We start from the raw sequence: 15,284 nt of genomic DNA on the forward strand, positions 1-15,284 counted from the left end.
CAAAGACTTGGCTGTTTCTTTCCATCTCCCTTACACAGCCACTATGGCAAGGGGTACTCAATTATTAATTAATATTATTATTATATAATAAAGCAAATTATTTAATAATAATAATAATAGATTATATTTTTATTTAGGGGAAAAAATCCTTTTGAAAAGGGTATCCCTTATCCTAAGAGAGAAAATAACCCCACAAAGGCCAGTCTGTAACAGGAAGAATGTAAATAACTGGTGTCCAGTGGGAATTGTTCAAAGCTGTGGCAGGGGATGTTCAGAGTTGACACTGGGAAGCATTTCTTTACCAGGAGGGTGCTCAGACCTTGGAACAGGCTTCCTAGAGAGAGTGGTCAATGCCCCAAACCTGTCAGTGTTGAGGCATTGGGACAATTACCTTAATAATGTGCTTTAACTATTGATCAGCTCTGAAGTGATCAGGCAGTTGGTTTGGATGATCAATTTAGGTCCCTTCCCTTCCTGAAATAGTATGTCCCATTCCATTCCATTCCATTCCATTCCATTCCATTCCATTCCATTCCACCGCATGTGCAGCTCCAGAGAATCAATCCAGGGAGCCACCATCTCTCATGTAGAACACACACAAATATCCCACAGGTATATGTGCCCCAAAAGGGAGTTCTGGCGGCAAGTTTCTTTTAAACACACACAAGGAACAGGATGTACACACAGGCAAGTGTCTTTTTTGAGACCAGCTGCTTTTTGCAGTGCTTCATGGCTGAAGGCTAACAACTACATATGGTCACATATTATTGTCACTTCCCAACTTAAAACATATTTCAAAATAACATTTTAAAGCTCCCTCTCTTTAATTACTCAATTAAGAATTGAGTAATTATGGTTGTGCTTCTGTATAGCTACGTGCTATGTATCTGAAAGAATAAACCACCTATATCACAACAGTACTGAATTCTCATTTTTAATCATTCTGTTATTGATTGTCTGTATCATCACACCCCCCTGATGCCCAATGTCAGCGTTACCATCCATTCCTGACACAGAAATTGTTTTAAGGATTGTTATAAGGATTTTGAGCTCATATGTCCATTTAAAATGTTTAATTTTTGCTCAGGTACTTAGAAAACCGTACAGGGAAATAACAGACATGTACTTTTAGAGAGCTGGACCACGACCCAGGTTCATTATCCATATTCCTTCTGTCCTGGATGCTGAGTAAATTCCCACGCATGGATTCATGCCTTCCTTTGTTACTGTTGCCACATACAGGAAATCTCAGACCAGAGTGTCTTTTTAGCAATGATGGTGCATAAGTAAAACCTCACAGAAAACTTTAAAAGCAAGGCAGGTGGAATAAAAGGACATTCTTTATCACCCAGGTTCCCCTTCAAAAATAAAGTAATAATTTTTAAAAAATTATTCACAGCACCAAAATTTGCAATATTTCTGTATTTTTACAGCAGACTTGTCTCCACTTCCAGTCCCATGATGGTCCATAAAATTTTGCCTGCTCCCAGAAATGTGGTGTAAACTGTTAACTGAGGAAGAACTGAGGTGGTCTTGACCTGCTTGTTTTTAATCCTCCAAGGAACCCAGTTTATTAAAATACAGAAATGAAAGTCTAGTTTATAAACTTTGTCAAGAAAAGGGTAGATGTGTTTAAGTTTGTCCTGCCTTGTTTAGGAACAAATATTGCTCATATAATATACTTAGTCTAAAGCCAGAAATCATAAAAAGCAAAACCAGTCCCATTTAAAGATGGGAGGATAAGCAGATAAGAGTTAGAGAACTGAGTCTTCAACTTCCTAATGGTAGTAGTCATCTGATTTCCTAGCAGGGCTTTGAAAAACATAGTCAGCTTTACCTGAGCTTTCTTTGTTAGTTTGACTAATTCACATTTCATGTATTTGAGCTCAATATTACCCTTTTCAGAAGTCTTTCTTGTCTTTACTTACAAGATCACTAGACTTTAAAATAGCTTTAGTATTTTGTGTTCTTAGATCAAGAAAGTTTGATAAGCAATGCCACTAAGATTCTTTCTCACATACACAGATAGGCCAGACCGTTTCTGAAGGTATTTAATTTCAGACCACAGTAAATTATATCCCACAAGGCTCAACCTCCACATTTTTCAGCTGTCTATAGGCTAAAGCTCTGATTTACAAAAGTTAAGCATAATGTGATTGTAACTTTTTACAGAGCTCTCACTTTATTATTTAAAGTTTCAGAAAAATTACTCATCGCTCAGCAGTATCCAGGAATAATTTGAGCCTAACAATCTGTGGGCAATTATAATCTTTTATACGACAAGTGTATCTTCCATTCTTCATATTTTTCCCCAGGTTGCAACTAACTGTAGCATTTCCCTAATTCTATAATAGAGTGGATGTGCCTTAATAACTTCTAACCCTGTCCAGTTGTTTCCACTACAAAAAACCCTTTTCATATAGCATCTGTTTCCACATCTCGTATCCCATGGCATTTCGTCAGCTCACAGGGATACCATTTAACCGACTTCTCAAAATTTAGGCTAGACACTCTAAAGATAATTCGTATAAACTCTCACATCACCAGAACCGCCCCCCCCACCCCGAAGACATTTGTATATCACCACAGTCAATTACATCCTTAGAACTTCCTCTCCTAAACTTTTCTGTTTTAAAGAATCTGCATAACTGCTTACACTGAAAAGCAAGAATTCTCCCTAACAGTAAGAAGAGAGCAGGAGGGATGTGTGTGTGCACACAGACAGCCCTTTCCTGCAGAATCCAACATCACGCTGGAATGAATCATGGGGCAACATGGGCAGGGTCCTGTCCTGGCTAAACTAATTTGAAGGATGGACTTGAGCATGGACACTATCCCAGAGGTTATGGATGTGAAACAGGCAGTGCAATTAAAGCCTCTCTGGCACGGAGGATGATAGCTGAAATGTCAGTATGGTGGGGCCAGGCAGCTTGAGTGTTATCAGTCCCCCAAATCTACCAAGGCAAGAGCCATGTGTTCACAGTTGGGGGATCAACCATTGGATGGCTGGAAACACCCCCTGTACCACACCACTGTCCTGGGTCTTGAAAAGCAGGTCTTATGGGGGCATAGTACACCAGAAATAATTAAGTCAGACAATAGGATTAGTTTTCAAAGCAACCTCATAAACACTTGGGCCAAAGAGCCCATTGTGTGGGAATATCACATTCCCTGTCATGCATCAGCCTCTGGAAAGATCAAATGATGCAATGGATGGTAAAAGACCACACTGAGAGCAGTGTGTGGTGGAACCTTCACATCCTGGGGTGCACATTTAGCAAAGGCCACCTGGTCAGTCAACACCCAGGGATCGCCCACCAGCTGGTGTGGCCCAGTCTAAACTTTTGCTTATTGTACCAGGGGATAAAGTTCCTGCAGTGAACATTAGAAACATGCTGGGGAAAATAGTCCGAGTTATCCCTACATCAGGCAAAGGTAAACCTATCCCCGGGATTGTTCTTGCTCAGGGACCTGGATGTACGTGGTGGGTCCCGTGAAAGGATGGAAAAGTCCAGTAGTCAAAGGGACTTGGTTTTGGGAAAGAATAGCCAATGAATTAAATTAATTACTGTGTAACACTGTGAATTATCACTTCTATGATGGCCCTGTGCCCATCACCACATTGGCCTCCCCATGGTGCCTGCCCGTGCTGTGCAGGATTTGGGGCTCTGACCCCAACTCCCTTTCGGTCACACACTAATGAAGAATGAACTTTGATGGAACCATGCGCACAGCAGTAATGCATGCAGAACTGCTTTCCACATGCAACAGTCCAACACCACACAACTCTCCTGCCGGAAAACTGGTTCCGACAGATGGAGCCCAGGGCCATGCACCCAGTAAGCTCAAGTTGATTTTACAGGGATGGTCCATAATTTAAGAGATTTTTTATCTGTGTATACGTACCAAAAGAGACAAGTGATGAGGTTTTGGGAAGTGGGACCTGGCATTACAGAAATTATATGGAATAAGGGATGCCTGCTGTCCTGACTTCAGCTGCAATCCAGTGGATTTTCTTCCCAGCAGCTGTTAGTGCTGTATTTTAGATTCAGTGTGAGAATAATACTGATAACACCCTGGTGCTCTGCTTGTTCCTCAGCAGTCTTATCTTAAATCCAGAACTTTTCAGTGCCTCACACTCTACCAGTGAGGGGGTGTGACAAGAAGGCAGGATAGGTGACCTTAGCTGGCCAAAGGGATATCCCATACCACAGATTAGCATGTCCAGTATATAAACAGGGGGAGGTTGGCCAGGAGGGGATGATCACTGTTGGAGCTGGGCTGGGCATGAGTCAGCAGGTGGTGAATAATTGTATTGTGCATCACTTGTTTTGATTCTTTTCCACTCATTAAAAAAAAAGTGTAATGATAATTGTATTTTATTATAATCACTGTCACTTGTATTATTGAATTTTATTTAGTTTAAATTATTACACTACTCCTACCTGCACACAAAATCTTCTTCTTTCCTGATTATCCTTTCCCGCATCCCACTGAGGGTGGGGAGTGAGGGAGGGGCTGGATGGTGCTTAGCTGCCAGCTGGGGTGAAACCATAACAATTAGGTTGCACAAAGTCCACTCCAGCCTGGGACTGAACACTTTCAGGAATGGGCATCCACAACTTGTCTGTACAACCTCTGCCTCCACTACACTCATGGCGAAGAATTTCTTCCTAATAAGAATAGCACAGAATTAAAGACAATTGCTTCACTATCATAAATAAATGGTTTGCTAAGGCAACCAGATTTCAAAAGGTACATATTTCTTTTGGAAAAAATAGTTCTCCCACCCACCCTATTTGCTTATATTCTTCCTTTTAACATGGATGCTAATGTCAGACGTGCAGGTTGTGTGTGAAAAGAGATTTATTGTTACACAGATGCAAGGCAGTTACATGCATTCCAGTTCCAAGAAAAGCAGGCAGCTCTACTCAGCTTCAGCTCTTAATTTCTTGCTTGTTTCTTCACTTCAAAGTCGCTACATGGTGTCCACCTGTACTTCCCGTAAGTACAACTATGCGATGCAACAGCAACTCCAGACATTAATTTATTTCTTTTTCTTCCCTTTACCTTTCTTGCCTCCCTCTCCTTGCTGAAGGCTTTGATCACTACCTCCCATCTTCTGAGTTCTTGTTTTCAGTTTGGGAATGGTTTCTGCAGCATACAGCATCACTGATTTTCCTAAAATACAGGGAGAGATCAATGCATGCCTGCTGTGTTAAGAATGGATATAAAGCCTGGGAGATCTGCTTCCTTCTCCTTGCACAGCAAGCAGCTTGTGAAAAATTCTTGGGGAAAAAAAAAAAAAAAGAAGAAGAAGCAGGACTAATAAATATCACAGTAGTTTGGAAAAGCCACATAACCTCACAATCTCTGAAGTGTCCACATACTTCTTGCTACTGTTTCCCTCCATAGCCTACTGGTCCAGAACACTGGGGACAGAATGATCAAGCAAAAGTTACATGCATTTTTAGAAAGGCACTGCTGCCCTCCAGCAGGACTCTGCTTTTAAATCATCTCCCTCTATCAGCACTCTTATGCTACTGTACACCCAGCACTCTTCTTTTTCCTTAAGATACATACTGTTTTTCTTTTACATAGGGATTCATCTTCAGAAAAAATGCCAAAGATGAAACTGTCATTCAAGATGAATAATTTGTATTAATTAGTTAAGGGCAGCTGTTTCATTGTTAATTTATGAAAACGGCCAGTAGAAAATTCAGTTAAACTCAGTATTGTATTTTATCAATTTAGCATCCACTCTGATGTCCAGGTGATGTATGTATCTTAAGAAAATGGCTGAATTTAGCCATTTAAGAACTAAACTGTTTTAAATGTCAACAAAGCAGTAAGCCAAAACTGAACAGATACTTTGTTCAATGCAGCAATCACACAATGTTCTCCACAAGCCCCTCCAATGACACTGCTGCAGAAGCAGCAGAATCAAAGGCAACAGAATTTTACAAACTTTACTCATTGCTCAACTTAAGTCAACTTAATTTTGTTGACTTACACAAGCAATGAGATTTAATGGTAAACTGTAGCATTTATATAATTAAGCAAGCTGTTAACATAAAATAAACCAAGTCTTTCTGGTTTATTAACAGGTAAGGTACTTAAACCCAGGCACTCTACTCACGTGTTGGAAACTGAGGTAAACATGGGTTGCCATCATCTTGTTTGAGCTGGATTCGTACTCTACCTCTGTACTGCACATCTCTGTTCCATTCTCTGGGATACATCTTGTTTTTCTGTCATAAAAAAGCAGAAATGTATTATAACATGACTGGAAGACACAACTGTTGCAGAGGCACTCCTGAAAACAACTCCTGGTACTGAGCAATTTTGTAAGTAAACTGTTACAGGGACCATTTTGTGTCCCCTGTGGTCTGGACCACAGGGGCACAGGTTTTTGTTTTATCTCCACTGCTACAAACCTTTCTGGACACCTAGGGATAGCAAGTGACAGGTCACAATCACTCCTTTTGGCTAATTATAGCCTTCATTCTTGATGAAACATCACAGGTTTCTCAGTACAGATGGTGTGCACTGTGCAGATACTTCTGAAAAACAAACTGATTTTGTACCAGGCTTTTGAATACCTCTGTATGAAGACCTATATTCTTCTTAGAAAAAACAACACTGGCTATTCTATTAGTAACTAACACTAACTATTACAAATTAATAACTACTTCAGAAAATGATGTGTGAAGTTACCGCTCTAGAAATCCAGATTCATTCCCTAAGGAAAAAGTAACCAATAAACTATTTAAAGAGCAAGCACGTACTGCAATGAAAAGCTAACATTGTCTGGCTGAAACATAACTCCAAAGGACTATGAAGATTCCAATTATCAGAATCCTATTCCTATACAAGACTAATTTCAAAGGTCATTACCTTCCATTAAAAACATTTGTTTTTAAAAGATTAATTTGCAGAGTTGCAGCTTGCAAGAACAGCTTTTACTCTGACACACTTTTAAGCATGCAGGAAAGTCTTCTATGAAGGATGGTAAAACAGAAGTAATTTTTTTATAAGCTTTAAAAGTCACATTGTCTGAGAGATCTGAGATATTCCTGACTTGCATCACTTTTCCAACATTTACTTCATGATTATGATCAGTTACCACATAAAGCAAGCAAAGCTAGTAACAAAACTTCTGAACCACAACTTATTAAAAAAAGATATGATGAGAGAACAAAGATGCATTATGAAATTGGAGGTTTTTTGTTTGTGGGGACTTTTTTTTTTAATTACCTCTAGTAACACATTGAATCCTACTGCTGCACATACATCTTGGATTTCTGCAGATGTGGGATTTTCAACCGCCTGTTGAAACAAGGTGTTAAAATTAATTAATTTTCAATTATGACCTGACAATAAAAAAACATAGTTACCAGTTTCCCACCCTATACTCAGTAATTACGAAAAGTTGACAGGGAAAGAGAAGGTAGTAATCTAATGTAGAAGTCATTTGTCAGTGATGCTGTGCTTTAGAAAACATAAAAATTTTTTAAAAAAGAGCTGACATCAAGAAAGATGAGATAGAATTCACTAGAACAGGGGAGCAAGTTAAATAATTAGAAAAAGTAATTGAAATTAACAGTTATTGTATGTACAGAGATACCAAAAGCTGTGAATCAGCAAAAGCAAACTTACAGCAAGGACTGAGGGAGGAAAAACGACAAAATTTCTATCCACAGGGCAGTAGATTCCAACTTGCACACTCAAGAAAGATTTCATTCTTAAAAAAACCCCAAACCCTAAGCAGTAAGGAAAACCCTTTGTATTCCCAGAACTGCTTGCTAAAATTACTACAAAAGAGTGACATGACAAAAAACTATTTCTGGACAGATCCAAAGCAGCAATAACTACCATGCCTGTGTGTCACATGGACACAGGACACAGAGTATAGGCTCATACGGTCAGTCACCAGAACCCAATCATTAGCTAGCTACTCTTTTGTGCATTGCTTTCAAATTCTGCAAACTACCTGTGTAGGCAGCTGAGTGTATTCAGCTCCTCATTACTTCACTTTCTAGCTCAAGGTGCTGCTCCCAGGAAAGCAAACACTTCAGCTCAGGGTTCTCCTACTAAATTCACATGCTGGCACGATGTTACCTTCAAACTGTTGTTTCCATGCCATGGGGGGAATGGAAAGATCAAAGAGGTGTATTTTCCAGCACTCGACACACTGCTGCATGCAAAACAAAATGTCCTATTTTCCTGGCCGCCCAGGAAATTACCTTGTCTATAGGTATTCTTCTTCCTTCTGCTATTGTCTTCTTGTTATTCAAATAAGCTGGATAAATGCATATGAATCTAAGAAGAGAAAACAGTGAGTTTTAAGCAAGCTATATCGACTCCTTAATGCTTATGCAGTATTTTTCTAGTAAAACAGAAAATAAATGTCATGGCTACAACCCAGAAGTTCCCACAGCAGCTTATAAAAACCATTTGTTTTCCCCAGACTGCTTAATAAGATGATGCAAAATCCCACTTTGAGTTATCATGGACACTGCATGACACCATTTTTTGGGGCACTATGCGTACAAGGGATGGCATTACCCATTCTGAGGGGAAAAAAAAAAAAAAAAAACCACCAAAAAAACGACCAAAACCACAAGGCTGAAATAGAACCTTTTGACCTATTTGTTACCATCTTGAAGCATGGAACACACAGTGTTTCCCTGAAATGAATTAACATTTTCTGAAAAGATTTCACTACACTATTAGATGAGTTCTCTGATTGTTTTTTTGGTGTTTTTTCTTTTTATTCATACAGAGATCACCACAGATTTGGGTACATTCATAAAAGCTACTGAAACACTGCGCTCTCAGAAACCTGCTTAAAGATTTTTCATTAGATTTACACCTGTCAAGCACATACACGGGATTAGCCTGAAAGAACCTCGATTACACTAATTAGACAACTAAAAAAGCCAACTAGCTGAGACCAAGGGGATGTTGAAAAAGGCTCGCATTGATTTTAACAAGGATCTACGAGAGCATAAGAAAATAGTCAAAATGAGTAAAACATATGGTGCAGACAGATTCCAATTAGCTGAACGACAAGGGAGTGACAAGGTTCCTGGCTGCCTCTAAAATCCAGCCCAAATCACCTCAACTTCTACTGTTTTCTCCTTCTCTTCTCCAGAGGTGCTCTCCACACTTTGCTACTGACATCTTTACGAGCCGACTAGCTCTAGGTTCTGCCTAGGAATTTCAGTCTCCTTACTGACTTCCCAGCCACTCAAGCGTCACCACCACCTCTTGTCCCACAGGAATTTAATTTCAACCCCATCATCCCTCGCTCCACGGGGATTGAAACCACCACCCCTTCCCCCGCGCGCGTTTTGTTTTTCGCGAGCCATGAATGACACGTAAGCAAACAAAGCCAGAAAGACCCGACCCCACACAAGCCGTGCACACGGTACCTCTCCTTGTCCGCCTGGGACACTGCGCCGGCGGCGGCGGCCATGACAGCAGCGCCTCCCCCGCCCCGCCCCGCGCCACGGCGGCTGAGAGGGTCCGCCCCCGACGGCCCGATGCCAGATTCTATTGGTCAACGGGGCTATCTGTCAAAAGCTGCAGCCTGTGAGAAGGAGCGACGTCAGCGCCGAGGCCGTGCAGGCGACTTCCGCCAGGCTGAGGAAGTGGGGGCGGGAATGGCGGCGGTACGGGCTGGAGGTCTGGGGGTGTGTGGAAACGCTGTGACATACAGCCTGAACAGTGGGCTGCAGGCGCCAATGAAATATGAGCCCAGAGGGTGGCGGTGGGCGACGTAAAGTGTGTTCGGAGGGCGCCGAGCCGCCGTGTGGTGCCCTTTACTCACAGAGCTCTAGCGGTGTCTGAATCAAAGAACGATTTATCTAAGAAATGCCGGGAAATGTTTATTTGGTATTACCACAGCTTCCTGTACAATTACACGAGAAAAACAGACTAAAGCTTAAGGGAAAAACTGCGGGGTCAGTACTGGGTCCAGTCCTGTGTCACACCTTCATGAAGGCTGTGGATGAGGGGCAGGTGGGCCCTCAGCGATGGTGACACAGCAGTGGGGCATCCTTGCTGGTGGCACCAAGCCGTGAGGGGGGCTGATACACCACAGGGTCGTGGCGCTGTCCAGAGGGTCCGGGACAGGCTGGAGAAAGGGGCTGACAGAAACCTCAGGCAGTTCAGCATGGGAAGAACCAAGTCCTGCAGCCCCAGGCACCAGCACGGGTGGGGAGTGCCGCACTGGGAAGCGGTTTGTCAGGAAAGGCCCTGGGGCTCCTGCTGGACACCGATCTGAACATAAGCCAGCGAACGTGTGCCTGTTGACACCGCTGTGACAAGGCCAGTGGTGTCTGGGCTGCACCACAAGAAGTGTTGCCAGCAGGGCAGGCGAGGTGATCCTGCCCCTTAGCGCTGGGGAGGACACACTAGGAGTGCCAGGCCTAGCACTGGGCTCCCCAGGACAAGACAGACACGGACACAATGGAGAGTCCTGTGAATGGTCACCAAGGCCATAAAGGGACCAGAGCAGCTCATCCTGAAGAAGGAAAGTCTCAGGGGATCTCACCAATGCACATGAACTCCTGCAAGGAGGCTGCAAGGAGGAGGGATCCAGGCTCTTTCCAGAGGAGCCCAGTAACAGCGCCAGAGGTGATAGGCACACACTGAAACACAGGAGATTCCCTCTGAACATCAGGAAACTCCTCCCTGTGAGGGTGACTGAGCACTGGCACAGGCTGCCCAGAGAGGTGGCGGTGTCTCCATCCTTGGAGATACTGACAAGCTGTGTGGGAGTGATCCTGGACTGCCAGCTCTTGGTGGCCCTGCTGGAGCAGTAGTTGGACCAGATGACACCCAGAAGTCCCTGACAGCGTCAACCATTCGGTTCACCCTGTGTATTTCACATGTCATATTTTGTGCACTCTTCATACAGCAGCAATGTACCAGGACAAAGAACTGGAGGTATCTCTTCACTATTTTTCTGTGGCGGTGTATTTTTAATTTTTCTGCTCCACCAACATATCCAGCTGGCAAAGAAATATGGAAGAGGGAATGCTAAGACCCAAGTGCAACACAGTGATTTCCCCAAGGGAGAACTGCAAATACCTTTCATGAAAACTTGGCAGAGTTAAGAGTTACAGAGAAGCTTCAGAAGGAAACAGGGTGGTACAGATTAAAAAGTTATTGTCTATTCAGGTTTTCAAATGATGAGGAATTTTTTTGTCTTCGGTCTTTGGTCTCATTCTGTCTGAATGAATGCACTGCGCAAAGTGCTGCAGAAAACACAAACAGCACAACTGTGTCACATCAGCAGGAGCAAGCAGCTTTTGGAAGTGTGACTGCAGCTCTCTGGAACCAGCTCAGCAACTTGGCAGCTCCTCACAAACATGACTCAACAAGCTCCTCAGCTGAAAAACAAGGTTATGTAAATGAGTTGTGCCGGTTATGAAGGAAGTTTTTTATGCAATACTTGTCCAGTGCTAAAGACAGTTTTTTTGAGGGTTATCTCCAGATTACCATCAAAGTGACTGATACAGAGGAAAGTGTAGCTTTCTAAGAGGTAATCCATTTACACATAATTACTTAGATATTTTGTTGCTTAGCAACAAAACGTTCTCATCTTGTTAGCAGTAGCTTGATAATGGATTTCCTGTGCTTTTCTTTCTTTGCACAGTGTTTTTATTTTAAATCTCCATTCCTTGCGCACACTTGTCTTTCTATTGAATGACTTTTTATTGAGATCACTGCCACTTCAGAAGTGTCAAGAGCTGCCATTACCTTGGGAATTGTCCTGTTGTCCAGGTTGTCACTGCTTAAATCTATGCCTCAGCCAACATGGGCAGAAGTTTCTTCTGTCAACTGCTGTCACCTGCTTTTAACAAGACAGACTGTGGGCTGTCAGGGAGGAGAGGGGTGTTACTGCATAGTGTGTGCACAGGGTGAATGTGGACAAACCAGGTACAATATATTCATTGTCTCTGTGTGAGGCATGTCTTCATGTGCAGCCATGAAGTCTGCAGGGCACATTAATGATCTGACTATTGTATGAAATGTGGTTATCCTACATCTTGTTACTGCCATTTGGTTTAAACAATATGCATTGCCCTTTTCTTCTGGAACACAGAGGTCTGAACCCACCAAAAGGTTATAAACATAAATCTCTCTCTGCAGGACAGTGCTCTAGCAGGGTTTGAATTGAAGAACAATCAAATCTAATCTTTTAGGAAGCAATGCTAAGAAATATTTATTTGGCATTGCCACAGCTTCATTTTTTAAAATTGAAAAATAGGCTAAAACTTAATGAAAAAATACTAAAATTTAGTCCATGCTATTCCCTTCGATTTCTGTAATGGTTTTAGTCTCTCAGTTAGATTGCAAAGCAATCTCCATGGTGAAATCTCCTCTGGTGCATCTCCTTGAGAAACAATGCTCTGATAGTATGTTAAAAGCAGTGAACACAGCTGCAGTTTATAACTACCATCATTGCATATTAAGATTGCCCTCAGTCAGTCCACCTAATAGAGGGCACTGAGAAAGGTTTTGTGTATTTTAATGTTGTATTATTTGACAGTTGCTTGTTATTTTTTTCTTCATGTAGCTTTTAAATACCAACATATTAATGGCTTATCTTGGCAAACAATATTTAAATTTAGTGTTGCAAAAGATACATAGCGTGTGTCAGCATTTGTGAAATAGAAAGGGTACAAAGACAAAAATTATTTTCCATATCTTTTTCAGATGGAAAAATAATTTAAAATTTGTCAGAAATGGAGTTTGTGAAATTACAGGCTGGGTCACATGGCGAACATAACTGACCACACAGGGGAAGCATGGGGTTTTTTTCCTGCAGATGTTCTTATTACTTACCCATCTCCTTTATAGGTGCTAGAATTCACAATATCTTGAAACCAGGATGCCTAAAATGAAGCAGTGAGTAGAGACATGTCAGTTTAATTCCCATCATCACTGTGGAATGACTTCACTGAGTATAAGGCATCCAATCACTGCATTTGTTCTAGTGCCATAAGAAATACATTTCAAAGTTGAATTCTGCATATTTCCAGCCTGAGGAATTCAGAGACAGAAGTAGGTCACAAAGCATTCCAGCTCAGGCACGCTGTAGCTGCATGCATTTCCCAAGTATCTGCTGGCCCTGGACTCAGAAATTGAATGGAGCACTCAACACCTCACAGGTTCTGAACAATTTAAAGCAGTATGAAGAGAAAGTACAATTGCTGGTGAGGATAGGACTTGTACACATCTGCAGCAAAACATCAAGGATGGAGATAAAGACTTTGGAGAGCAGTAGCAGGGATACTGGTCTCGGAAAGCTGTGTATAACTTGCTGAGGTTATTCCTGTGTCTGTAGCCACTGCAGTGGAAGGGAAGGGGCAGACAATGAAAATTACACCCTAAAGCAGAGAATTTTGTCTCTGTATACACTGTCAACAGTGTTATAAGTAAAAATAAAAATTGACCCAATCGTAATAAAAATAAAACCAAAAAATTTATTTGTGACCGTATTACAGTCCTGACAGCCACCAATAAAAAAAATGACAGTGCAGACTCCATACAGGCTGGGTGAATGCAGATCTGGCCTCTATCGCAGCGAACCCCCCTTCGTCCACACTTGCTGCTTCGCAGGGACAGTTCTTATACTCTCTTTCTTGCCCGTGGCTGAGTCCCTTTGTTTCCTTTCCAAGTTCATCATATCCATGTTGGTTTCTTTCTTTCAGCACGAATTACCCCCTTAACCATAACAGGAAGAAAAATAACAAAAAAAAATCCCCAACAAAACCAAACAAAAAACCCCCTCAAACCTCAAAGGAAACCCTTCCCAAACAAAACAACCCAGCAACAAGAGCCCTCTACAAATATGAAATAGCAATTCAAAGTGGTTGTGATAGATTGCTGCAATTCACCTACGGTAAATGCAAATGCCCTAACTGGAAGTGGGAACCCAAGAAAATGGAGATGATTTGAGGTGACACAGTGTCGCCCTGATTTTGTAAGACTTTGTTAAGCCTTCTGATGTTTGCATTCTTTCAACAAACTTTCTCACACACAGTTCTGTAAATAACCTATGTTTTGCATTCTTTCATAGAAGTGGAGAAAATTGATGGACCCTTGGTCTGTCCAGTGGCATTGGAGAGGTGGCACTGTCACCCTCCAATCCACTGTCACCTTTGGAAAACTATAAATGTTGGAGTCAGAAAATAAAGTTCTTCTTCTTCTTCTTTTTTGTTCCCCTCGAGAGCAGCAGTGTCTGTGTCATCATTTCGTGCCTTATCACAACAGTGACACAGTTTGTATGTGACACAGTGTTTTACTGGAAGTGTCACATACACCTTCTTATTCAAACATTGCATCCATGTTCAGTTTCTTCTCACTTGAGGCTACACTCCATAGTCTAAACATGCTAAAAATACCTATGTAATAATAGCACTAGTGAAGTTATTCAGGATGTTAGAGATGGATAATTTAGATGTCCTCTGTTCTCCCTATTGTTCCCTTTCCCCTCCCTGTATTGTTACCATCAGGCAGCCTGGATTGTCTAGGACAGGTAGAAAGAAAGTGTGCATGTGTGTCCCTTACCTGGGGCAGCTGGGAATGGATGAGCTTGGTGCTTAGGGGGTGCGGCATGGCAACACCTGATCTCCAGTCAGGTTACAAGAAAGCAGTCTCTACCGATAAATGGCAAAGAAGAACTGACTGACAGACTTTGGGAGGGGCCAGGGCTGGCTGATGCAACCCCCCAGGAGTATAAAAGACTGAGCAGCCATCTTGAAGATGAACTGGCCATGTGGTATGCAGGAGGGGCAGTTCCCAGTGCTGCAGCTTTTTCCTTATGTAGTCCTTTGTTGTATTTTTGTTGAGGTTTAATAAACCTTTTTACATTTTCAAAGTGAGCAGTTGTTTTTCACAAGGACAAGGCAGATTTTCACCTGGATTGGTGGAACAGCTCTGTAGTGGACTGTAGATAAAAGACAGAACAGGGATGTAGAGGGAAATCTTGATTTGTTCAATGGTCACTGAAGGGAAGGGAGCAACATGGGAAGGATTTGCTTCTGTTTTTGTAAATGAGAATTCCAGGAGGATAATTTAAAGTAAAATATAAGGGCTGGGAAAAAACCCACAAAACTTTCATTGTGAAAAATACTTTCTGAATTATGACTCAAGTTTGAAGTAACAGGTTCGTCCAACACTAAATTTTCAACAGCATAGAGAGAAAATGATGCTGTCTTTCATTTAGTTACATTTTGCTGGTATTTACTTACCATGAGACTTCA

At 41.8% G+C, this 15,284-nt stretch overlaps 1 protein-coding gene across 1 annotated transcript; it reads right to left on the reverse strand.

The window, feature by feature from the left end:
* Window positions 1-4,848: 4,848 nt before the first annotated feature.
* SRP19 (signal recognition particle 19) lies at window positions 4,849-9,527 on the reverse strand. Its single transcript, XM_041471044.1, has 5 exons — window positions 9,438-9,527; window positions 8,247-8,322; window positions 7,258-7,329; window positions 6,140-6,251; window positions 4,849-5,181 (listed from the first exon to the last, which is right to left on the reverse strand). The coding sequence occupies exons 1-5, from the start codon at window positions 9,479-9,481 to the stop codon at window positions 5,048-5,050; spliced, it is 438 nt and encodes a 145-aa protein (XP_041326978.1). The 5' UTR covers window positions 9,482-9,527; the 3' UTR covers window positions 4,849-5,047.
* Between the last annotated feature and the right edge of the window lie 5,757 nt (window positions 9,528-15,284).

Source organism: Pyrgilauda ruficollis, unplaced genomic scaffold (genome assembly GCF_017590135.1).
Source record: "Pyrgilauda ruficollis isolate IOZ18807 unplaced genomic scaffold, ASM1759013v1 scaffold254, whole genome shotgun sequence".
Lineage (NCBI taxonomy): Eukaryota > Metazoa > Chordata > Aves > Passeriformes > Passeridae > Pyrgilauda > Pyrgilauda ruficollis.

Excerpts from the sequence above, each read along its gene's own strand:
- SRP19 (XM_041471044.1), bottom strand. The coding sequence starts at position 9,481 with ATGGCCGCCGCCGCCGGCGCAGTGTCCCAGGCGGACAAGGAGAG. Across the intron at positions 8,323-9,437 it reads TCCCAGGCGGACAAGGAGAG|ATTCATATGCATTTATCCAG; the intron begins GTACCGTGTGCA and ends TTCTCTTCTTAG. Across the intron at positions 7,330-8,246 it reads GAAGAATACCTATAGACAAG|GCGGTTGAAAATCCCACATC; the intron begins GTAATTTCCTGG and ends TTGTTTCAACAG.